Source organism: Saccopteryx bilineata, chromosome 4 (assembly GCF_036850765.1).
Source record: "Saccopteryx bilineata isolate mSacBil1 chromosome 4, mSacBil1_pri_phased_curated, whole genome shotgun sequence".
Classification (NCBI taxonomy): Eukaryota; Metazoa; Chordata; class Mammalia; order Chiroptera; family Emballonuridae; genus Saccopteryx; species Saccopteryx bilineata.
Genome location: NC_089493.1, coordinates 21,002,081 through 21,026,477, shown reverse-complemented (window position 1 = coordinate 21,026,477; position 24,397 = coordinate 21,002,081). Strand labels below are relative to the sequence as shown.

At 36.2% G+C, this 24,397-nt stretch overlaps 1 protein-coding gene across 1 annotated transcript in view; it reads right to left on the bottom strand.

The window, feature by feature from the left end:
• Nucleotides 1-384: 384 nt before the first annotated feature.
• GTF2A1 (general transcription factor IIA subunit 1) overlaps nucleotides 385-24,397 on the bottom strand; it is a 44,956-nt gene continuing 20,943 nt past the window's right edge. Inside the window, exons 5-9 of the mRNA XM_066274858.1 lie at nucleotides 21,251-21,326; nucleotides 19,945-20,078; nucleotides 17,026-17,346; nucleotides 11,026-11,115; nucleotides 385-1,018 (exon numbers count right to left, since the gene is read on the bottom strand). Of these exons, the coding sequence (XP_066130955.1) occupies nucleotides 911-1,018; nucleotides 11,026-11,115; nucleotides 17,026-17,346; nucleotides 19,945-20,078; nucleotides 21,251-21,326 (729 nt within the window). The 3' untranslated portion in view covers nucleotides 385-910. The remainder of the gene's footprint in view (nucleotides 1,019-11,025; nucleotides 11,116-17,025; nucleotides 17,347-19,944; nucleotides 20,079-21,250; nucleotides 21,327-24,397) is intronic.

Sequence of the window (24,397 nt, the reverse complement as noted above, 5' to 3'; positions counted from 1 at the left end):
AGCTTCAAGACCAAACACATAAAATAAGCATACACTTTAGCCCAACTGGAAAAAGTCTGTATCTCTTCACATGTATGTAACTTCAGCTGGATAACTTTGTGAAATAAACCATATTCTAAGGAGCCACTTTGGGGTTTCTTTTTTAAGGTGTGAGACTAAAAGAAACAATTACAACTTTTCTGTAAGGAAACTGAAGTTGTAATTTTAGTTCCGCTCAACTCAGATGAGACCCGAGTCTAGTTTAATGAATATAAAAACCTAATTAAAATAAATATCCATTCCAGGGTCAAATTTTGTCTCCAAACTGTGATCACTGATTACTTCCTTTAACTCTAAGTAGATGTTTCATAAAGCAGGGAAGGAAGAGGTATATATTATTGTGGGAGAACAGCAAGTAAAAATATTTAAGACCTATTTCTAAATTGTTTCCTTATACAAGTGAATTAAAATCCAACACCATAATTCTTGCCCTTTTGTAAAAAGCTCACACAATTTATACCAAATATAACCACATACATTAAGCAGTTTCATTTCAATCTATCAAAAGGGAAGTTCCTTCAGTTCATTCTATTTCTGATTGAATCCAAGTTGGAGGAAGGAATATTGACAAAGCTTTACATGCTAATACCGGTGGCAGGTACCTGTATTTAAAATGAACAATATGGGTTTCCTACACAAAACCCTAGCCCCCCCCCCCCCCACAACCCCAGATGCTACAGTTCCATGGCTTGCCAGTTACAAGTAGTGTCTATGCTGTCCAGGTCTCTTTGTTCCGGTAGCTTTGCTTCTACTGCACTTTTGCTGACATGCAGAAGTTTTGGTTGAAGTATGTCCCAAGTGTCTTACTGTTTACTTTAAAATTTTTTTTAAGTTTCTTTTGTTTTATTTATAAAAGAAAAGAACTAACTCTTCACCATTCTGCATCTCCAATGGCTTTGGAAAATATATAATCTCTTCCGTTAAGATTCATAATGCCATCCTTGAGATGAAATTTCCACTTGTTTTTACTTCTGTGTATCTAAATAAAGAAACAAAAAAAGGTAACAGATACAATCAAAAGACAGAGGAAACAAACAACAAAAAAACCCATTCGCACACCAAGAATCCTGGTCTTGTACATTACTGCATTTACAAACTGGTTTCTTAATTGACATTAACATTCTATTACTTTCAGGTGTACAACGATTCAACATTTTTATATATTGAGAAATAATCACAATAAATCTAGTTACCATTCATCACTACAGTTACAACTTTTTTTTTCTTGTGATAAGAACTTTTAAGATCCACTCTTTGAGCAACTTTCATATATATATATATATAATATATATATATTATATATATATATCACACACTATTAACTACAGTCACCATGCTGTACATTATATTCCCTGCCTTATTTATTTTATAACTGGAAGTTTGTACCCTTGACCACCATCACCCATCCCTCATCTGGTGGTAATCAATCTATCCTCTAGATTTTACATGTAAATGAGATCTATGGTATTGGCCTTTGTCTGACTGACTTTACTTAGAATGATGCTCTCAAGGTCCATCCACATTGTTATAAATGGCAAGACTTCATTCTTTATTATGGTTGAGTAATGTTCCATTTTATATATATCACTATTTCTTTAACCATTCATCCATCAGTGGACACTTTTTTCCATGTCCTGGCTTTCATAAATAATGCTGCAATGAATATGGGTCATATTTCTTTTCCAGTTAGTGTTGTTTCCTTTGAATAAATACCCAGAAGTGAAACTGTAGGATTATATGATGTTATTATTTTTAACTTTTTGAGGAACCTCCATGTTTACCATAGTGTCTGTGCCAATTTACATTTCCCACCAACAGTGCACAAGGGTGCCCTTTTTTCCACATCCTCGCCAACACTTGTTACTTGTCTTTTTTATAACAACCGCTCTAACAGGTAATATTAATGATAATAGCCCATTGTGATTTTGATTTGCAAATTCCCTGATTAGTCATGTTGAGCACCTTTTTGTTTATGGATTGGCCATTTGTATATCCTCTTTAGAAAACTGTCTATTCAGATCTTCAGCCCATTTTTTAATCAGACAGTATTTTTGCTACTGAGTTATAGTTATTTATGTATTTTGAATAGCCTCTTATCAGATATGACTTGCAAATATTTTCTCCCATTCAGTAGGTTGCCTTTTCATTTTTTTGGTAGTTTCCTTTGCTGTGCAGAAGCTTTTTAGTTGGACATAGTCCCACAATTAATTATTTTTGCTTGTGTTGTGTTTGCTTTTGTTGTCAAATCGAAAAAAATCAAGACTGATGTTAAGGAGCTTACCACCTACATGTTCTAGGAATTTTAAAGTTTCAGGTCTCAACAGTCAAGTCTTTCATTTATTTTGAATTGATTTTTAGGTATGGTGCAATAGTGGTCCAATTTTGCCAATACCATTAATTGAAGAGACTATCCCTTACACACTGTGTATTTTTGGCTTTTGTCCTAACATCTACACATGGGTTCAGCTCTGGGCTCTCTTTCCTGTTCTGTTTATATGTGTCTGTCTTTATGCCAGTACCATACTGTTTTGATTCCTATACCTGTGTAATATAGTTTGACACAAGGAAACGTGGTAACTGCAGCTTTGTTGCTCATCAAAATTGCTTTGGCGGAAGAGTCTTTTATGGTTCATACAAATTTTAGATTTGTTCTGTATCTGTGAAAAGTATCATTGGAATTCTGATAGAGACCGCACCAAATCTGTAGATTGGCATTATGGCCATTTTAACAATTCTTCCAGTCCGTGAGCAAAAATATCTTTCCATTAATTTATGTCTTCAATTTCTTGCATCAGTATCTTTAGTTTTTGTGTACATGTTTTTCTCCTTGGTTAAATTCACTCCTGGGTATTTTATTCTTTTTGATACAATTGTAAATGGGATTGTTTTTCTTAATTCCTCTTTATGACAGTTCATTATCAATGTATAGAAATGTAGTAAATTTTTCCATTTTGATTTTATATATTGTACCTTGACTGAATTTAACAGTTCTAACAGTTTTTTGGTGGAGTCTTTAGGGTTTTCTATGTCATCTGCAAATAGTGACAGTTTTATTTCTTCCTTTCTAATTTGAGTAAGTTTTATTTCTTTTTCTTGCTTAATTGCTCTAGTTAGGGCTTCCAATGTTATGTTAAATAAAAGTGGTAAAAGAGGACACCCTTGACTTGTTTCTGATCTTATCAGAAAAGCTTTCAGCTTTTCACCACTGAGTATGATACTTGCTGTGGGCTTGTCATGTATGTCCTTTAAATTAAGGTTCATTCCCTCTTTAACCACTTTGTTGAGTTTTTATCATAAATGGACACTCAATTTAATCATATGGCTTTGATCCTTCATTTTGTTAATGTGCTGTGTTACACTGATTTAAGGGTGTTGAACCATCCCTGCATCCCTGAAATAAATCCCACTTGGCCATGGTATATGATCCTTTTACTGTATTATTGAATTCAGTTTGCCAGTATTTTGTTGAGGATTTTTGCATCTGTGTTCAACAAGGATACTGGTGTCCTTCTCTGGTTTTGGTAAAATGAATTTTGAAGTATTCCCTTCTGTTCTATTTTTTGGAAGACTGAGAAAAATTGGCATTAATTCCTCTTTGTATGTTTGGTAGAATTCACCAGTGAAGCTGTTTCATCCTGGACTTTTATTTGTTGAGAAGTTTCTAATTACTGCTTCAATTTCCTTAAGGAGATCGGTCTGTTCAGATTTCCTATTTCTTCATGATTCAGTTTGAAAGGTTATATGTTTCTAGGAATTTAATTCATTTCTTCTATATTGGTCAATATGTTCACATGTAAATGTTCACAGCAGTCTCTTAGGATCCTTTGTATTTCCGTGGTATCTTGCTTCTGATTTTATTTGAGTCCTCTCTCTTTCCTTGGCGAGTCCAGCAATAGATTAAACAATGTTATCTTTTCAAAGAACCAGCTCTTACTTTTATTGATCTTTTCTATTCTCTTTTAATCTCCTTTTCATTTATTTCTTCTCTGATCTTTATTGTTTCCTTCCTCCTACTAACTTTGTGCTCCGTATGTTCCTTTTCTCGTTCCCGGAGATGTCAAGTTACGTTGTGTGAGATCTTTCCTTGTTTCTTAATGTAGGCATCTTTACAAACTTCTCAGAATTGCTTTTCTGCATCCATAAGATTTAATATGTTACACTGTATTTCCATTTTCATTTGTCTCAAGGTATTTATTTCTCCTTAGATTTCTTCATTGACCCATTGGTTGTTCAGTAGCATGTTGTTTAATCTCCAAATACTTGTGAATTCTCCAGTTTTCTTACAATGTGGTAGGACTGGTTTTTAAATAAAGTTTAACTTGATCAAAACAAACAAACCACTCACTAGGTGGATTTTTAAAAAAAAAATCTATAACTAGTGTTTTTTACAACTCTTGGTTCTTGTGTTCATTAAAGCAGTTCATATTTCTCTGTAAAATCTCTCTACCAGGTTTGCATATACATGTGTCCTCTTTTCACAGGAAATGTTTTGCCTTTGCTCTAATAACTCCATTTACATGTACACCACTTACTTAACGTTAGGCTTTTCTTCATGCCTCTAACTACTGATCACCAGGACAGTATTTTTCCTCAATATTCGTACCATGTTTACAAAAATGCTCTTCCTCTTCCTCACATGTAGAAACAATTTCCACATTGCTCACCCTTCTACTACTATACCCTCATTGTATTAGTATCCATACTAAATATTAGTATTTTAAACCTCTATTTACTTTATCTCTAATTCTACTTTAGTGATCTTCAGGACACCTGGCAACTATCTACTCCAAGGCCAACAATAATCTAGTTACCACATCAATAGCTTCCTGCCATCTGATTTATTACAGTAACTTTCAAACTGATTCCCATGCCTTCACTCTTCCCTTCCTTCCCATCATCTTATAAACATTGCTGCCAGAAGCACACGTCTAACCAATTACCTCTGCTGACTATTTCTATTTCTAAGTGACCTGGTAAAAACTTACCTTTCCAAGCCTAATTCTTACCTTCATATTACTCAAAGACTATATTTCAATCAAAAAAAAGTATCTGCCTTTGCTTCTAGTTTTAAAAATCCGATTCTTATTTCAAAATCCACCTAAAAATGCTGTCTGTGTCCTCCAAAACGCTTCCCCTATTCTCATCAGCTGAAAGTATACCTTCTGATTAATTCCCAATGGCACCCCACAGACATTTCTTGTATTATTTTTAAAGTATATGCAAACATGAACTGATTCTACACAGTAAAACTCCTTATAGTTTACTGTTTTCAAGACTTCAATTCATTGCAGCATTTAACGAACATATGACAAGTAATACTAACTATCCAGCCACTCAACCCAGAATTCAAAAACATATCCAGTTAAGCCCAAGAGAGAAGGACAGCGTTCTAACTGGGCCAGGTGTACAATTTCATGCATTTAGGGGGAAAGAGAGTTGTAAAATTTAATCAACTAAAACGACCCATCTTTCTTTCTCCATTAAGTCCCACTCATTATTCAATGTTCAGTTCAAGCTCACATCCTCTTCAAAGAAGGACCCATGGTTCTTCTACTTTGAACTAAAGGGATCTCAAATCAAGTAGTTCAGAATTTCATTTTCAAAAGAAAACTACAGCCTGGAGAGGTTAAATGACTTGACCAAGGGCATACTGCCATTAAAATAATTCTCGAGTCTGGGTCCAATATGCTTTCTACTAAGTCAAGCTGTTTTAAATAATAATGCAGAAATGCTCAGTATATACAGGTATTTTCTGAGGCCCTATTCCTAAAATTCCACAGACTAAACTCCCAGTGTAAACATTCTCCATGGCATATTCTTGACAAATTGCTGTTCAGTGCCTGCTTAAATTGATTAAAAGTGAAAGGCAGAAAATTACAGATTATGTTACTCCTTTCTGGGACAACTCTTTTATAAGTCTTCATACTTTACACTTTACTGAAATCTGCTTCCTTCAAACTTCTACTGACTGATCCTAGTTCTGCCTTTTGGAATTTAAAAAAATAAAGAAAGAAAAATTAAAGAGCTCTGGCCAGACAGTTTGATTGGTCAGAGTGCCATCCCAATACTACACACAAAGGTTGCAGATTCAATCCCCTGTCAGGGCACATATAAAAACTGGTCAATTATTTCTTTTTCTCTCTCTCCCCCACTTTCTTTCTGAAGTCAATAAATTTTTTAAAAAATCAAGAAACTTCATATATTTGAAAACCACATTCAATCCATACTCTTCCTCTATATTACTGACTTAAAGTATGTGTGTTTATTCTAGTTCTCTTACCATTAAGACAGAACACAAAAAAGTTACAATAGTAGTCGGAGCAAAGTCTTGGATTTATTGGTCTACTAGCTCTGGTCTAAATACACTTTGTAGATATTAAAATTAACATCTTGGCCCTGGCTGGTTGGCTCAGCGGTAGAGCGTCGGCCTAGCGTGCGGAGGACCCGGGTTCGATTCCCGGCCAGGGCATACAGGAGAAGCGCCCATTTGCTTCTCCACCCCTCCGCCGCGCTTTCCTCTCTGTCTCTCTCTTCCCCTCCCGCAGCCAAGGCTCCATTGGAGCAAAGATGGCCCGGGCGCTGGGGATGGCTCTGTGGCCTCTGCCTCAGGCGCTAGAGTGGCTCTGGTCGCAACATGGCGACGCCCAGGATGGGCAGAGCGTCGCCCCTGGTGGGCGTGCCGGGTGGATCCCGGTCGGGCGCATGCGGGAGTCTGTCTGACTGTCTCTCCCTGTTTCCAGCTTCAGAAAAATGGAAAAAAAAAAAAATTAACATCTTAAGATGGATCATTTGGATGTCTAACAGACATATCCAAAACCAACTGCTCCCGTCTCTTAAACCTACTCCATCTGCAGACTTTCCCATCTCAGTTGATGACATCACCATTCTTCTTTCAGTTACTCATCAAAAATCTTGGGAGTCATTCTTGACTCCTCTTTTACTTTTCTATCGCACATCTAAAAAGAGTCAGGAATTCCTGTTGAGTCTTCCTTCAAAACACAACCAAGATGCAACTGCTTTTCGCCATTACTGTATTTCTAATACTACCACCCTAGCCTGAGTCATCCTTCTCTCACTTGGATTACTACAGTATCCTTCTATTAGTCTCCCTGTTTCAACCTTTACTTCCTCCAAATACTTTGATCTCAACAAAGAATGAAAAGTAACCATTTTAAAATTAAAATGTAATACCACATTTGTTCATCTGAAATCTTCCAATAGCTTCCCAATCCACACAGAATAAGAGGCTCTATCCTCACAAAGTCCCACACTCTGCCCTCACTTACCTCTGACTTCATCTACGACTATACTGCACCCTCCCTGAGTCAAACCACACGGCCTCTTGCTGCTCCACACACAACAGGCAGGCTCTGCCACCACATGATAAGGCTAACCTTCTTTAAGTCTGTTTAAATGTCATCTTCTCAAAAGATTTTAGCATGGCTACCCTATTTAAAACTGTAACCTGTCCCTTCTCCCACTCCTTATTTTCCATACCAATTATCAGCTTCTAACACACCATATTAATTATGTTTTAACATCTGTCTCCATGGAATACAGTAAGCTTCCCAATAACGGGGATTATTTACAGTAGTTTTGTTCACTAGTGTATCTCAATCTCTTAGATTAGAACAGTGCCCTGGGACAACACAGACACTCAGATAATATTTGTTGTATGAAACTGTTGTATGAAAAGACCTCTGCCACATCTTTTCTTTGGCATCCTGTAGAGAAAGTATTCGCAAACTATCCTAAAAATAGGTATACAAACTTGCTTCCAGCATGAACTGAGCGGATGCAACCTGCAAGACAACAGCATCATATAAACAAGAAAGTGGAAAGTAGGCAGGAAAAAGGAGTTCCACAGAGAAGTAAAAAAATTAATTGTATTTTGCTATAAGACAATTTACAAAAAGCAAATAATAGCCCATATACTCAGCATGAAGTCCTATTGAGTAATAAATGGTAAATATTTTCATTTGAATAAAATCATAAAATATAACGACAAAAAATTATTGGCCCTATGCCCTTCGTGAAGGAAACAGACCTCTTAAATTTCCTAACAGCAAATATATTAAGAAAAATGTCCTATAAGTAAGGCTGAAGCCTCAACACCTGATGCATCAGTACTTACCTACCCATACTTGAGGGAAAACTCTGCTTCATTATGAGGTTGAACTAAAATTCTAAATTGATTAGCAACACAAACTTCATTACTTCTTTCTGTGATCGCTTCTAATACTGACTCATTATTGACTTTCTAAAGTTTAGGCTTCAAAAATAAACTAAAATTCAAGTTGGCTCAAAATATATCCAACACCCCCTTTTTTTTGGGAGAGAGAGAGGCAGGCCTGACGTGTGGTGGCACCGTGGATAAAGCATTGACCTAGAATGCTGAGGTCGCCGGTTCAAAACCCTGGGCTTGCCTGGTCAAGGCACATATGGGAGTCGATGCTTCCTGCTCCTCCCCCGTCTCTCTCTCTCTCTCTCTCTCTCCTCTCTAAAGTAAAAGAATCTTAAAAAATAATTAAAAAAATTTTTTTTAAAGAAAGAGAGGCCAGGAGAAAGAGACAGGAACACCTTGCTGCTCCTGTATGTGCTCTGACAAGGAAATCAGACCAGCAACCTCCAGGCTCCAGGGAAGACGCTCCAACCGACCAAGCTATCCAGCCAAGGCTTAGTTTTTAATGATTTCAGACAGAGACAGGAAGGGAGAGAGAGGGGAGGGGAAGGGAAGCATTCATCTGTTGTTCCACTCACTCGTGCATTCCTGGGCACCCTGGAAGCGTGTGCGCCCTGACTGGGGATCAAACCTGCAACCCTATTTTCAGGACGACGCTCTTAACCGACCTAGCTGACCGGCCAGGGCCTAGCCAACCGCATTAACCAGTCATAGAACACCACCATCCTTTACTGTTGACAAAAAAAATAATCAAAACTAAAACTCCCAATCTCCAGAAATCATTTATTTCTAAAAAAAAGATTAGATCTCTGCAAACTTTAAAACTTTTTTATTCAACAATTAAAGCTTTCAATTTCTTAGTTTGAAACATCAAAATAACCAATTTTAACATTTGAAATATGATATTATGTGTAGAATTTGTACCAAAGGAGAATACAACCATTCTCATATAATACAAAAATATTTAGAAGCATTCTTTTTTATTTTTTTTAAATTTTATTGATTTTAGAGAGGGAGGAAGGGAGACACAGAGAGAGAAACACTGATCTGTATCTATATGTGTCCTGACTGGGGATCGAACTGGCAACCTTTGTGTATCAGGATGACACTCTAACCAATCAGGCCAGGGCAGAAGTGTAATCTTGGCGAATAAATCTGACATCTTGTTATTATGAAATTGTATTCTGAAAAATCTGGTTGCAATGGGTTCCCGTGAGACTTCTTGACAAAAGATTATTGTTATTTCCTGTTTTAACCTGAATACTCTTCTGTACATGAACACAAGAAATTACATTCGTTATAATGTGCCTGGTAGAGGGTGTTAAGAACAATTACCTAGAAATCAATCTACAAACGTGAATGTTCTCATAATTCTGAATCAGTGACCTCACCAAGTTTATTCTATAATTTCACTGGGATATAAGAGGCTTGACTTTACCTTTTCTTTAGGAAATGACAAGATCCATTGTCTTGACATTTTCCCTACAGATCTGTGTGCAATAAGCATGTAGGAAAACATTCATTCCTACTAAAGCAATACAAATTTAAGATTTTCATCATTTATGAAAGAAATTCATGCAAAACAAAAACTTTGTATGATCATGACTACTGTGCCAGTGCCTGGTACATTTAGGTACTTAATAAATACTCATTTACTAAATGAGTAGTGTTTAAAAGCAAAATCCAATTGCTTTTGTTAGTATTTGGTAAAGACCACTACCGAAATTAAATTATAAATGCAATATAATCTGTATTTATTATACATTTAATTATTATAGTTAGAAAATAAATTTTATTCCAAATTAAATGTTTCAATAAATAATAAAACTCTCAATAATGCCAATAACTACAACAAAAATACTTGGAAAGTAGCACCCTTTTTAAGAAAAAATCAAGGAGTCAAAAGCTAATTCTCACAGCACCCTGTTCAAAAATTCTTTAATGATACCAAACACAAAAATAATTTTCAGTAAAAATACCTGTCAGTCTTGTTTATTGTCCTAGTTCTCTCCTTAGTAAGAAAAAAAATTGCAGAGATTCAATTAAACCCTTTTAGCTTTGAGGTAACTGAAGCTAAAGGAAAGAGAATTATCCCTGACTTATTACTGATGTTAAAGGACAACTCAAAAGGGGCTGGATCTGTTTACTTCGTTAATAGGATGGGAATCTCCTCATGATGTCATTCATAACTTTTTTTTTTTTGTATTTTTCTGAAGCCGGAAACCAGGAGAGACAGTCAGACAGACTCCCACATGCGCCCGACCGGGATCCACCAGGCACGCCCACCAGGGGGCGATGCTCTGCCCACCAGGGGGTGATGCTCTGCCCCTCCGGGGCGTCGCTCTGTTGCGACCAGAGCCACTCTAGCGCCCGGGGCAGAGGCCAAGAAGCCATCCCCAGCGCCCGGGCCATCTTTTGCTCCAATGGAGCCTTGGCTGCGGGAGGGGAAGAGAGAGACAGAGAGGAAGGAGAGGGGGAGGGGTGGAGAAGCAGATGGGCGCCTCTCCTGTGTGCCTTGGTCGGGAATCGAACACGGGACTTCCGCACATCAGGCCGAAGCTCTACCACTGAGCCAACCAGCCAGGGCCCATAACTTATTTTTTAAATGTAAGGCTTCACAAATTAATTTCTCATACTATTAAAATAATCTACTAAACTATACCAATGTTTTCATTCACACTGTTTAAACTAAATATGAAAGGCGTCAATCAGCTGCCCAAATGTTTGAACAAGGCAGAAAGGATGGTTTAGGGAAGAAATAACAACAGAGAAAATGTCAGAAAAAAGTCTGATCAAATCCTTACCTTGTCATATTGGCATACAACAACATTTTCTGTATCAAAGAGTTCCTGTCCTTCCTCGTCACTGACATCATCTTCACTATTGAGGGGCTCCTACAAATTAAAAGGGACACTTTATTATTTTTATACACCACAAACATACTGGTATCTTTACGGCTGTGCTGCCTTAGCCAATGTTACAGAAATTCCAGCAAAAATTGAATACAACAAAATAGTTAAGCTGTAACTTACAAGTCTGAAATAACGTTTAACTTTATTTCCTCTATTATTTCAGGATAGGACAGGAGGTTAATTCTCTGCAATAACTTTTTCAGATGTCTACACATGATCTTCTTTCTTAGGTTTGAAAATGTGAGGGTTTAGTGAAATAATGGCCTTATGTACCACCAGAAGCTGCAGTTTGAAAAGGAAAACCATGGTAAAATTTGGAGGGGAAAAGTGTTATAAAACAGGCTAGCAGTCTGGTTTTTCTTAACATTAGGGACCAGGAGTCTGAATACAAATTAGCATGTCTACTACTGTGGTGATGGCTTCTTAAGAGTATAATTAATTAAACCATTAGATTTAAAATGTGTGTGTATGTGGGGCAGGGGGATCTTCTCAACCAAAAAGAATTAAAGACCAAGATCATAAAATGACCAATATGTTAAGTTTGATCTCAGTTGTGGCAGATGATAAACTATAACTTAGATTTCTAATTAATGGTAAAAGAAGACAAAATAAAAGCAGAAAGAAAAATAAGTTATTAAGTCTATGCCTGCACCCACTCACTGGTGTGTGAGTGTGTGTGTGTGTGTGTGTGTGTATTCTTTAAGTAAAAAGATTGTCAACAATATAAATGTAAAAAAAAAAACTACTGAGGTAAAGTTCCATAATATGATATTCCATGTTTTAACCATTTTAAAGTGTACAATTCAGTCTTACTTCATAATATGTGGTGATGGTTATCACCACTATACAATTCCAGAACAATTTCATCATCTCTACCATTAAGCAGACAATTCCTATTCCCATCTCTCCCCACCCCTGGCAACCCTTAACCTGGCTTTCTGTCTCTATAGATTTACCTATTCTAGATTATTTCATATAAATAGAATCCAACAATGAACATATATAATATGTGGTTTGGCTTATTTAAGTTAGTGTAACATTTAAAGTTCATCCATGTTGTAGCATATACCACTCCTCTGTTCCTTTTCATGGCTAAATAATATTCCACTGTGTGGCCATAACAGCTTTTACCTTCCTATACATTGGCTGATGGGCATGTGGATTACTTACATTTTTGGATTTTGTGAGTAGTGCTGTTATAAACATTCATTTACAAACTTTTGTTTGAACACCTGTTTCAACTCACTTTACATATACTTAGGAGTAAAATTACTAGGTCACATAGTAATTCTATGCTTAACTTTTTCCACAGTAGCTACACCATTTTACATTCCCACTAGCAATACAGAAGACTTCCAATTTCTTCACATCCTCACCAATATTTATTTTGTTTTTCATGATAGTAATCTAGTAGATGTGAAGTGCTATCCTCTTTGCAATTTTGATCTGCATTTCTCTTCAGTGGTAGTCATCCTGGTCCCTACTGCCCACTAGTAGGCGTTCCAGCTTTCATGGTGGGCAGTAGCGGAACAACCAAAGTATAAATAAAAAGATAGATTTAACTATAGTAAGTTGTTTTATAAAGATTTATTCTGCCAAACAGCGAAAATTCGACATAAAGTACTTGGTAAGTAATTATTATATGCTTTAACTTGCTGTAACTCTGCTTTATAAATTTTATAAAGTTACTTCCCTACTTTATAAATCACCATTACTGTGGAACCAGTGGACAGTTAGAAAATTTTACTACTAACAGAGATACAAAAGTGGGTGGTAGGTATAAAAAGGTTGACTATCCCTGCTCTAAATGAATAATGATATTGAGCATCTTTTCACATGCTTGTTGACTATTTGTATATCTTCTTTAAAGAAATGTTTATTAAGCTCTTTTCCTGATTTTGAATAGGGTTGTTTAGTTTTTTGTTGAATTTTAAGAGTCCTCAATATATTCGGAATGTTAACCCCTTATCAGATATTTGCAAACATTTTTTCCTATTTTATAGGTTATCTTTTCGCTTTTTTATACTGTCCTTTGATACACAAAAATTTTAATCTATGAAATCCATTTAATCTATTAGGTCCACTTCTGCATGTGTATATTCAGTTGTACGAGCATCATTTGTTGAAAAGACAATTCTTTCCCTATTGAGTAGCCTTGGCCCATGTAAAATTTTTAACATGAGAGCACACATAGCAATATTCCACATTAAAAAACATACCTAAAGCTTAAGAATACAAAAGGTTTAAAAGTGAAAGACCGAAACAGCTACACCAGGCAAATTCTAACTGGCATAAAGCTGGCATGGCCCTATTAATATCACAGAAAGCAGACTTTACCGCAGGGAAAAAAAATTACTGGAGATAAAAGCAGGATACTATATAATCATAAGTGGTTCAACTCACTGGGAAAATAGTACAATTTTAAGCTTATGTGCACCCATATTTAGGCTCAAAATAGGAAAAGCAAAAATGATAAAAAACAAAACAAGAAATCAATCCAACATCATAGTGGGGGGTTGAACATCTCTCTTCCTCTCAATGATCCTTGCTGATGGGGCAAGTACAGGAAAAATATCAATAAGGATATAAACTGCTCACAAAAATTAGGGGATATTTCACAGCTTCATATTCATTTTGAAATATCCCTTAATTTTTGTAAAGAGTATAGAGTATCTCCCCCAAAATGCTGACAATCTAAATCTAACATAGAAGACAAAACAACTACAGGAAACACATTCTTTTCAAATACACAGGAAGCCTATGTAAGAACTGACCATATAAAGCAAGTGTTAATCAATTTCAAAGTATGCACACATCACAGATTTTATTCTCAGAACAGAAATCAATAAAACAGGAAAAAACACACTAAAGAAAATAAAGCTAAAAGCTGATTCTTTGAAAACTCTGATGAAATTAATATACCTCTGGAAATATTATAAAAGGGAAAAAAGAGCAAGAAAACACAATAATATTAGGAATGAGAAAATAAAAAAAGGAAATGACTACAAATTGTTCTGACATCAAGAAGATAATACTGCCATAAACTTTATGCTAATCAATTAAATTTAACAATAGACTTAGAAAAATATGAGCATACCTTGTTTATCAAGTTTCTCTTTATTGTGCTTTTCACACATGTTGTGTTTTTTAAAAATTGAAGACAAGACCCTCCACCAGCAAAAACATGAGGACTCACTTAATTGTAATACTCTACTGCAGTGGTCTGGAACGAATCCAGCAATATCGCACGGTATGCCTGTACAACTTACCAAATGTCTCAAAAAAGAAACAATTCTTAAACAGTAGAGATTACTACTAGAACCAAATATTTTTAGCAGTACAACACACACACACACACACAAAAGTTCCAAACAAATGGAATTCAGCAATTCACATATATATATTTAAATACTGATTTTATTGAAATTCAGAGAGAGGAAGGAGAGAGCAAGAGAGAGACAGAACTGTACTTGCTGTATGTTCCCTGACCAGGGATCGAACCAGCAATCTCTGAGCTTTGGAACAATGGTCTAACCAACTGAGCTATCCAGCCAGAAGAATTCAGCAATTCATAAAAAGTATAATATGTAATGCCTGACCAGGCAGTGGCACAGTGGACAGAGCATCAGACTGGAATCCCGAGGTTGCCAGCTTGAGCACAGGCTCACCAACTTGAGAGCAGGATCATAAACATGAGCCCACGGTCACTGGCTTGATCCCAAAGGTTGTTGGCTTGAAGCCCAAGGTCACTAGCTTGAATGTGGTATCATAGACCTGATCCCATGGTCGCTGGCTTGAGCAAGGGGTCAGTCGCTCTGCTGTAGGCCCTGGTCAAGGCACATATGAGAAAGCAATCAATGAACAACTAAGGTGCCACACAAAGACTTGATGCTTCTCATCTCTCTTCCTGTCTGTCTTGTCCCCATCTGTCTGTCTGTCTTTCTCTCTCTGTTGCAAAAAAAAAAGTATAATATGTAATGATCAAGTTGTGCTATCCCAGGAATGCAAAATTAGTTAACAAATAAAAAACCAATTCATCATAAATAACAGATTATGAATAAGAAATCATATAGTTATCTAATAGTTACAGAAAGTGTTTAATAAAACTCAACATTCATTTATAGTTTAGAAAACAAAGCAAAGCACTTAGTTACGCTGAATAGAAGGGAACTCCTTAACATGAGAAAGGATATCCACAATAAACCTATAGTAAACATTATACTTAGGAGTAAACCACAGAAAGGACTCCTTCTAACATTACGGTAAGAACATTTCTGATATTGTTCTGAAGGGCTTAGCCAACAAGGCAAGAAAAACTCACTTTTCAAATTTGATTTGATGATGTGATCTACAAAGACATGAAAGACTAAAAAGGCTAAACCTCATCTGTAATCAAATAATGTCAATGAAAACCAAAATGAAACACCATTTTCTACCTACCATGCTGGCAAAATAAGTCTGACTATATAGAGTTCTATATCAAGTATGGTGAATACACACAGACATAGGCACCATTATATACTGCTCACAAAAATTAGGGGATATTTCAAAAACGATTATGAAGTGATAAAATATCCCCTAATTTTTGTGAGCAGAATTAGGGGATATTTCAAAATGAAAATGAAATGATAAAATATTCTCTAATTGTTGTGAGCAATGTATAATGAATGGCAGCAGTGTTATTAGAACAGTTTGGCATTTTATTGTCAAGTTGAAGATGTACATGCCTTAGGATCCAGTAATTCAGTGTTTAGGTATAACACCTAGATAAATTTCCACAGATGTGTGCCCAAATGACACACACTAGACTATTTTATAACTGTAACAGTAAGCAAGCAGACACATCCCCTAATGCCCATCATACCAGAAAAACTGATAAATTATGGTATATTGAACAGTGAAAATAATAAATACAACTTAAATGAACCTCAGAATGACACATACTTACTCCATTTATGTTATAAAAGGGAATGCAAAACTAAACATGCTCTTCAGAGATATAAACACATATGGTAAAATGGAAAGCAAATTAATGATAAACACAAATTCATGAGCATGGTTACTCTGATGGCAAACAGACGAGGACTGGGTAAAAGGCACCCAGGGGACTTTGTCATGCAGTATTTTTAAACTAGATGTGGACACTGAGGTGTTTCTATTTTAAAATATTTTTTATTCATTTGTATCTATTCAATATTTAATAAAAATAGTATTTAAAAACATTACTTAGATACTTTAGAAGAATTATGTACTGAGATAAGCAAGAGAATGATATCTTAGGCTGCAAAAGGTAATCAATTAAAATTGTAAGACAAGTATTTTGAAGTAACTGAGAAAAACAAAGATTTGTGTTTCTAATGTATAACTAATAAATAAGGAAGGATGCGCAACTGAGGGTAGATAGGAAGAGTAGATAAGGTTATTGAAGGACACAGTATGGAATAGGGACCAAATGGAGGTTCTAAAGCAAAATTCTGTCACATTTAGCCTTTTTCTCGAGTGTCATCTCTTCAAATGTTACCAACCTTTTAAAATTATTACAAAAGATTAACCACATCTATCTCTTCAACCAATGTCTTATGTTTAAGCCAAATCATGAATGTATAAGCCAAAAAATTATAATTACTTGCATTGTTTCCATCACCTCAATAAATACAACTTTATTTGGTATGTATTCATTTTTATTAACAACTATATAGAACAATAAAGATCGATGCAACCAGAACAATCTAAAAACCTTACCGAATTTAGAACAATCTAACTTTATATTTAAAACTTTTTTTGTACAGCACCCTAACAGCCCCTGAAAAATTAGGATATAATTCAAGGTTGTCACCAAGTAAAAGAAACTATTGAAAACTTCTCATTTCAAGTCTTGTACTAGAAGCATACCTCTTCTACCTGCCCATCTTCAGCTCCATCTTTCTCTTTGTCTTCCTCCTCGTCATCATCATAGTCTTCTTCCTCATCTTCATCTTCTTCAGAGGATGTATCCCCAGTTCCATCAACCTGCAACACCAACGGAGCCTGCTGCTGCGCAGGCTGGGCCTGGGGCTGCTGCTGGCCCGCTGCAGTGATCTGTGCTTGGGCCGCTGTAGGTGCAGCCACTGTCGTAGGTATAACTTGCGTCTTATTTCCTGTAAATAAGATTTGCTGAGGCTGGATAATGACACCTGTCTGTGATGAAATCCCTCCAGGAAGAGGGGCTAGTACCTAAGGCAAAAGAAGACCAAATATCAGGAACTAGTTAAAAGGATCAAGTAGCTCAGTTGCATTGCTTGGTACACAGATACAGGCCCAAATGCTGAAAAATCACCAGAAATGGCTAGATCTCATAGTTAAAATGACCAGAGCACAAAGAAATGGTTTAAATAGTGTACTGATCCACTGAATTTCCACTGTACCATTTAAATTCCTAAGGAAAACAGATTTTCTGAAGATAACTGCTTCATTTGTCAAGTACTTGCTATGGATGTGCCAGAGTCCAGGCCAAGAATTACACAAGTTAGTTTATTTTTTTTAATTCATTTTTATTAGAAAGAGAAAGGAGAGAGAGAGAGGAAAGAGACAAAGAGAACAGGGGGAGGAGCAGGAAGCATCAACTTCCATATGTGCCTTGACCAGGCAAGCCTGGGGTTTCGAACCAGCGACCTCAGCATTCCAGGTCAATGCTTTATCCACTGCGCCACCACAGGTCAGGCAGTTTATTTTTTTGATGTATGGAGAGGTTTAGTAACTTTCTAAGTTTGTAGTCAACAAAAATCAAAATTTAAATCTAGGCTTTCTACTTCTGCTCTTATTATGCTTCCCTACACTGCCTCTCTATGAAAAACTACACAGAAATATCTGAACTTCTAAGGTCTAGTTTTATATAAGATCACAGATACAAATGTATCAGAGGCAAATTGTTTAACCCAGTGGTTTTCCAGTGCTAGTCTGGGGACCAATGCCAGTCTGTCAGAAATTTCAGGTCAGTCTACCAAGGAGTTAATCACCATGATGTTGTATGGAGATTCGAGACCCAACGATTATAGACTTCAAAATCTTTATTCAATAGCAGAGTGGTTAACTGTTTTCACGGACCGGCACAAAATTTCTGGTGGACTGGCAGCGGTCCCTGGACCAGCAGTTAAAAACCACTGGCTCTCTTGGCTTTAATCGCTTATTAGACTAGGATCAGTGACTTTCAACACTGGCTACAAATAGTAGTCACGTGGTAGCTTGAAAATACTGATATGTAGACTCTACTCCTAATATTCTGATTTAAATAGGGTGAGCTGAAATCTTTTCATCTTAAAGATCCCCAGGTGATTCTAATCACGCAAACACAGCTGAGAACCACCAGGTCAGATGATTTCTAAAATTCCTTCCAACTTCTGCATTCTAGGATTCTAAAGTAAACTATAACTTAAAAAAAAAAAAAAACCATTAACAAATACTGTATTATGTTATAATGAACATATTTATAACTATATAGTTAATTAAAATCAGATAATGCCTAGTGATTAAAAAAAAAGCACTAAATGGCAACTACTTGTCATTAGGTTCAAGGAATGCAAAAATAGTGAGATATTATTTCCCTTAAGAAGTTTATATATTAGTGGTGCAACAGACAAAGAAATAACTCAAAAGACAGAGATGTAATAGAAGTATGCTATGGTGTGATGGGAACAAAGGACAGATTACTAAATTCAGCTTGAGGAACGAGGCATGGTCAGGGAAGCCTTCCCAACAGGTAATATTGAGTATCTCTGGGAGATTAGCCAGGCTTTTGTGTTTGGTTTGTTTGGTGGGAACAGAGGGCATTGCAGGAAGGAAGGCCGAAGGCGGCACTCTAAATAGAAGAATAACGTCAAGTGAAACCCAGAAGTAACAGCAGGACCAAATTTGGAAAGCTATGAAGAGGCTGGTTTAATGCTCCCTCTGATACTACTTCTAGCATCATTCTATTATACTGACATTATGTAATTATGTCTCTTTTACAAAGTACCTAAATTCCTCAACAAAATAACCACTTTCCTCTCATCTGTGTCCTCACAGTAATACCATGCACACAAATAGGTGATTTGTTAACTTTGATCTAAACAGCAAATGAAGCAGGTTAACAACATGAAGTATGGCAAAAAAATAAACCTGAAGAAATGAAAAAAAAAATCTTATAAACTATGCTGAGAAGTTTTGAATTTTTCCCAATAGTCAATGGAAAGTCACTAAAAGGTTTTAAGGTTTTTTTAGAATGACTATAAATATAAAATAGCAGAGTCAGGTTAGGAGGGTAAAAGATTGGATACTGATTAAAAGGGCAATACCATGTTTTAAGTGAGAAATTATGAGCATGAACTAAAAAAATGTCAAGATTCTGAGAAAACTACAGTCGGAAAAAAAGAACTATAAGGAAGAACTGGTAGGACTTTTGATACTTCTGACATTGGAGGCAAGGAAAAGGGAGGATTGCACACACCTCCTTCCAGAAAATACAGAAAGCTATCATGTTCACACCTAAATCTCCAGTCCCTTGCAGAAATCCATTATGTAGCCACACAGTAAATGCTTACTGAATGAGTGCTGACTAGCTCGCTCAGGAGGCTGGATGGAGAGTGGGGAGTAGGGATAACATCAATTTAGTCTTAAACATACTGCACATAAATTAATTGTGAGTTATACAAGCATTTGGAATGACGGGCATGTAGTACTGGAGCAGGATCTAAGAACTTACACAGATAAAGGCCATGAAAAAAGGGAAAGGAACCAGCCAGAGAATTCATACAGAAGAAAGAGCCCCCTGCTGATCATAATGTAAGACTCTCTTACCTGCTGTATAACGGGAGCCTGTACTCCACCAGGCTGCATTTGTGGTATGACCTGTGGTTGCAGAACCACCGACTGCTGAGGCTGAAAGATATACTGAGCACCGTTGGCTGCTCTGACCACTTGAAGAAGCTGGCCTAAAGCAAAAAGTATGTACTCCAAGTTACCACTGTAGCAGTTACCATCTCAAATAAATGAATTCATAGTGAATGTCTACCCACCAAAGGCCATAGAAATTATCGAGTAAAAGTCTCCCATAAAGTTTTAAAGGCTGTTATCCATACAGAGTAACTATAATCCTTCACTTTTCTGACTTCCATCCATGTACAAATTGCTTAAAATGTTTTATTTTTTTTTATTTGTCATTCTTACAAAGCTCTCTCCCAACAAAGTTTTAATAACAGATTATGAGAGTTGATTAAAGGCTTATATATTATATTATCTTAGCTAACATGTTAGGACTCACAAGAGAGCTAACATCAGATAAGATATTTCAGGGGCTGTTCATTTTTAAAGCTTTAAAGAAATGAAAGTATAATAATAATAGTTCATTAATATCTTGAAGCAAAATTCTATTGTACTTAGCCTCAAAATTGTTTAAAAACAATAAAAGTTTGCTAAATCAATTATCACTGCCACATAACATTAATGGTATAACCAGCTTATACATATAAAGCTAAATCCTTGAATGTTCTTTTAAATGACTCAGAATCTTGAATTAAAAAGTGAACAATTATATTTTATTAAAATGTAGCAAGATTTGTGAAGTTTGTGCTTCACAAATTTAGAAATTAAAATAACAAATTATATAATTAAGATTATAGAGAAAATACTTAAAATCCATATAAATTCTCAAACATGATGCCAAAAATCCCAGTAATTTTTGTCAGTCTGCATAGACATACTATGTAAAATAGAATGCAACAAACTTGCTCTTAAAATCCTAAAAGGATTAAGCATTCAGTTTGATAACCACAAATTAGTTCAAACGACTCAAGTTTAACTAATCTGAAGGTTAAAAGCATTCATCAAAAAACTAGGTAAATAAGCACTGCTATATAATCATACTTCTTTCAATAACAGAATTTTAATTCATGGATCAAAAGCTCAAGTGCAATTCTCATCCTTTCTTCTGCACCCTCAAAAATGATTACAGCTTAAAGTGCTATAGCCCTCGAAAATCTTAATAACCTAAGCTAAATGGTAAAAGAAATGATAAGATTTTATAACTTTCAATGAAGACAAAAACAAAGGCTAGATACAATTTTCTTAGTTACGCATATATGATGTTTATATTATTTCTAATTACCTGAATTTGTTAATATCTGTTGAACAGGAGTCACACCTGCGGGGAGTGCCAAGGTAGCAGCAGTAGCAGCCGCACTCTGAAAAAACAAAGAAAAAACTCAACACCATCTATATGCATTAACAGGACCTCAGTTTATCTTTGCTATATTTTCACAGCATTTGAAGTTTACCGTTTATTATATACAACAATGAAAAGTTCTAATTATAAAATGGTACAATAAAGACCACCTAGCCTAAATATCCTACCTAATTATTTCAGGCAATTAAGTAGAATAACATAATTGGTTTGTTTTTCCCTGGAGAATGTTTTTCCCTGGAGAATTTTTCCAAGGAAAAATCTCAGCCACACTAATAAAGCCGTACAATATACAAAACATCCATTCCATTATTTCCTTTCCTACTCTGATTCCTTACTCCCAAACCTTATTGTACATTAATATAGTTGAGGCAAAATTAGAAATATCTTTATTTTAGAAATCTTAATATTTTAATCTTATATTAGAATCAAGAAATCTCTACAGAAAACTTGATATCAGAAGACTGCATCTGGAGTGTAGCTGGCAATTCTAAGATGCCATAAGGTGACAATCCTGGCGTTATACCAGGTAAAACACATTAATAGTTTTATTAATATATAAATACCTTAAGAACTTAGAAGAACTCACAAACTTTAATTTCTACACTTTAAAACATAGTACCTGACATTTAATTACAAAATTATACATGGGATTGAATTCTAAATTTAAATCCCGAGTTAATTCTTGATTTTCCTGCTCCAGGAGACTTCTCCCGTTCCTCCAGAAGAATGGCATGTTTTTTTTTAAGTGGGGGGGTGGGGGAGATAGAGACAGACTCCCACACACGCCCTGACTGGGATCCACCTGGCAAAGCCCATTTGGGGCCGATGCTCAAAACCACCAAGCTATCCTCAGTGTCTGGAGCAGATGCTCAAACCAATCAGGCCACTGGCTACAAGAGGGAAAGAGAGAGAGAAGGGGGAGAGGAAGGGGAAGAGAAGCAGATGGTCGCGTCTCATGTGTGCTCTGACTGGGGGGGATTGAACCTGGAACTTCCATACACCAGGCTGAAGCTCTACCCACTGAGCAAACCGGCCAGAGCCTTACACCAAATTCTTAATGTTTTTAATCTTGTGCTCAAAGCATTTACATGTATCTCACTATAACTATTGTGTATATATAGGTAGTTTTTCCCCTACCCCGTCAATCATTTTAAGGTACCAAGTCTTCATAAAACTCAGTCCAACCTAGACATTTTAAAGAAACACCTCTATTTGAATAAGCTTGAAGAAATAACAAACTGCCTAGAAGATGCTAATGCAGAAATGAACAAAACTTGGAAAATTAACTCAAGTAGGTTAATAATGCACCCACTATCTATTCTATACAAACTCTAGGTACAGCTTTCCAAGAAAATATGCTTCTTGTTACCATTTGGTAGACCTCAGTAACTATGACATCTTAAGCCTGAAATTCCCACCAGTCCCAGAATCCATCTATAGCCCTCCAGGCTCTCTTTATGAAATGCAAGATACCCAACTATCCCATTTCAAATAAATCTAGCCTATATAGGCAAATGAAAGGTAACCTATGTTTCAGGAACATATTAACAATCACTTATTGCAGAGAAATATTATTTAGAAATATTAATTACCTATAATTCATATTTTATAAGATGAATATATCTTTTTACAGGGAAACTGAGTAGTTTCTATAAAGCATATGGCATAACCACCACCTGCACACACCTCTGCACATTCAAGTGGCTATTAATAAGTATTTGTTGAGTGATGTACCGTACAGAAACCATCTTTTATTAATGTCTACTGAAAATTTCTTCTAGTATTTTATGAAATAACCCTACCATAATAACTGCAGTACAGCAATCATTTTATTAAAAAAGAAAAACTTGCAAAGCTGGTCTGATGTAAGTCCTGTTCTCTGAGTTCCCTGAAATAGCCTTCTGCCTCATAACACTACCCCATGTATTTATGAAATCACATGATTTTTATTTATGTTCCTTTACAAAGCAGAGAGAGCTATTAAAAAAAATCAAAACTATTTTAATGAATATCTTTAAACCAGAAATGATAACGCAAACAAAAACTCAAAAAAACTTTTCTAAAGAGCTTATACTGATTGTTTTAGAACATGCAAAATACATGGAGCAAACACTGAAGACATCAAGCAAAATGCTGAAATACACATAAATGCTAATCCTGATTTCAGTTTCTGACCTCTGATCTGCTAAACACACATGCTCTTTAGAATCAAGCAGACGTAACAAATCAGTAAGAGACAGGCCACCGATTTTACCCAGGTCTCTTTAAATACATTCTCGGCCCTGGGCGAGTAGCTTCGTTGGTTCTGGTTTGAGTGTCATCCCTACATGCTGAGGTTGCAGGTTAGAGCCCCAGTCAAGGCACATACAAGGATCAACGAACTACGGCATGAATAAGTAGAACAACAAATTGGAGTTTCTAAGTTTCTCTCTCTCTCTCCTTTCCTCTCACCAAAAATCACTTTAAAAAAATTTAACACATTCTCTCTCACAACACGTATAGTCATTCAAAATTAAATGGGCCTACTGAAAGTGATTTTAACAAATTTCTGTTTTAAAATGACACAAGTTATTCTCTAGGAAATTGTCTCAATAGTACCAACTGCAATATGAACCCTACAGTAAGACATTTTTTAAGTCATTTATTTATTTATTTTGAAAGACAGAGAGATGAAAAGAGAGAGAGATGGGGGTGGCAGCGCAGGGAGATGGGAAGCATCAAATCATGGGTGCTTCTCATACATGCCTGACCGGGGGCAGACTCAAGCCAAACCAGTGACCCCTTGCTCAAGCCAGCAACCCTGGGCTCAAGCCAGAGACTTAGACCTGTGGGTTCAAGCCAGCGGTCTTGGGATCTCGTGGTGTTGAGCCCACGCTCATTCTGGTGACCTTGCACTCAAACCGGCAAGCCTGTTCTCTCAAGACCTTGGGGTTTCAAATTGGGCTCCCAGCATCCAGGGCTGACGTTCAACCCACTGCACCACTACCAGTCAGACGAGACTTTGTTTTTTAAGGGTGAAGGTTAAAAAGGAATGTGAGGCCCTGGCTGATTGGCTCAGTGGTGGAGTGT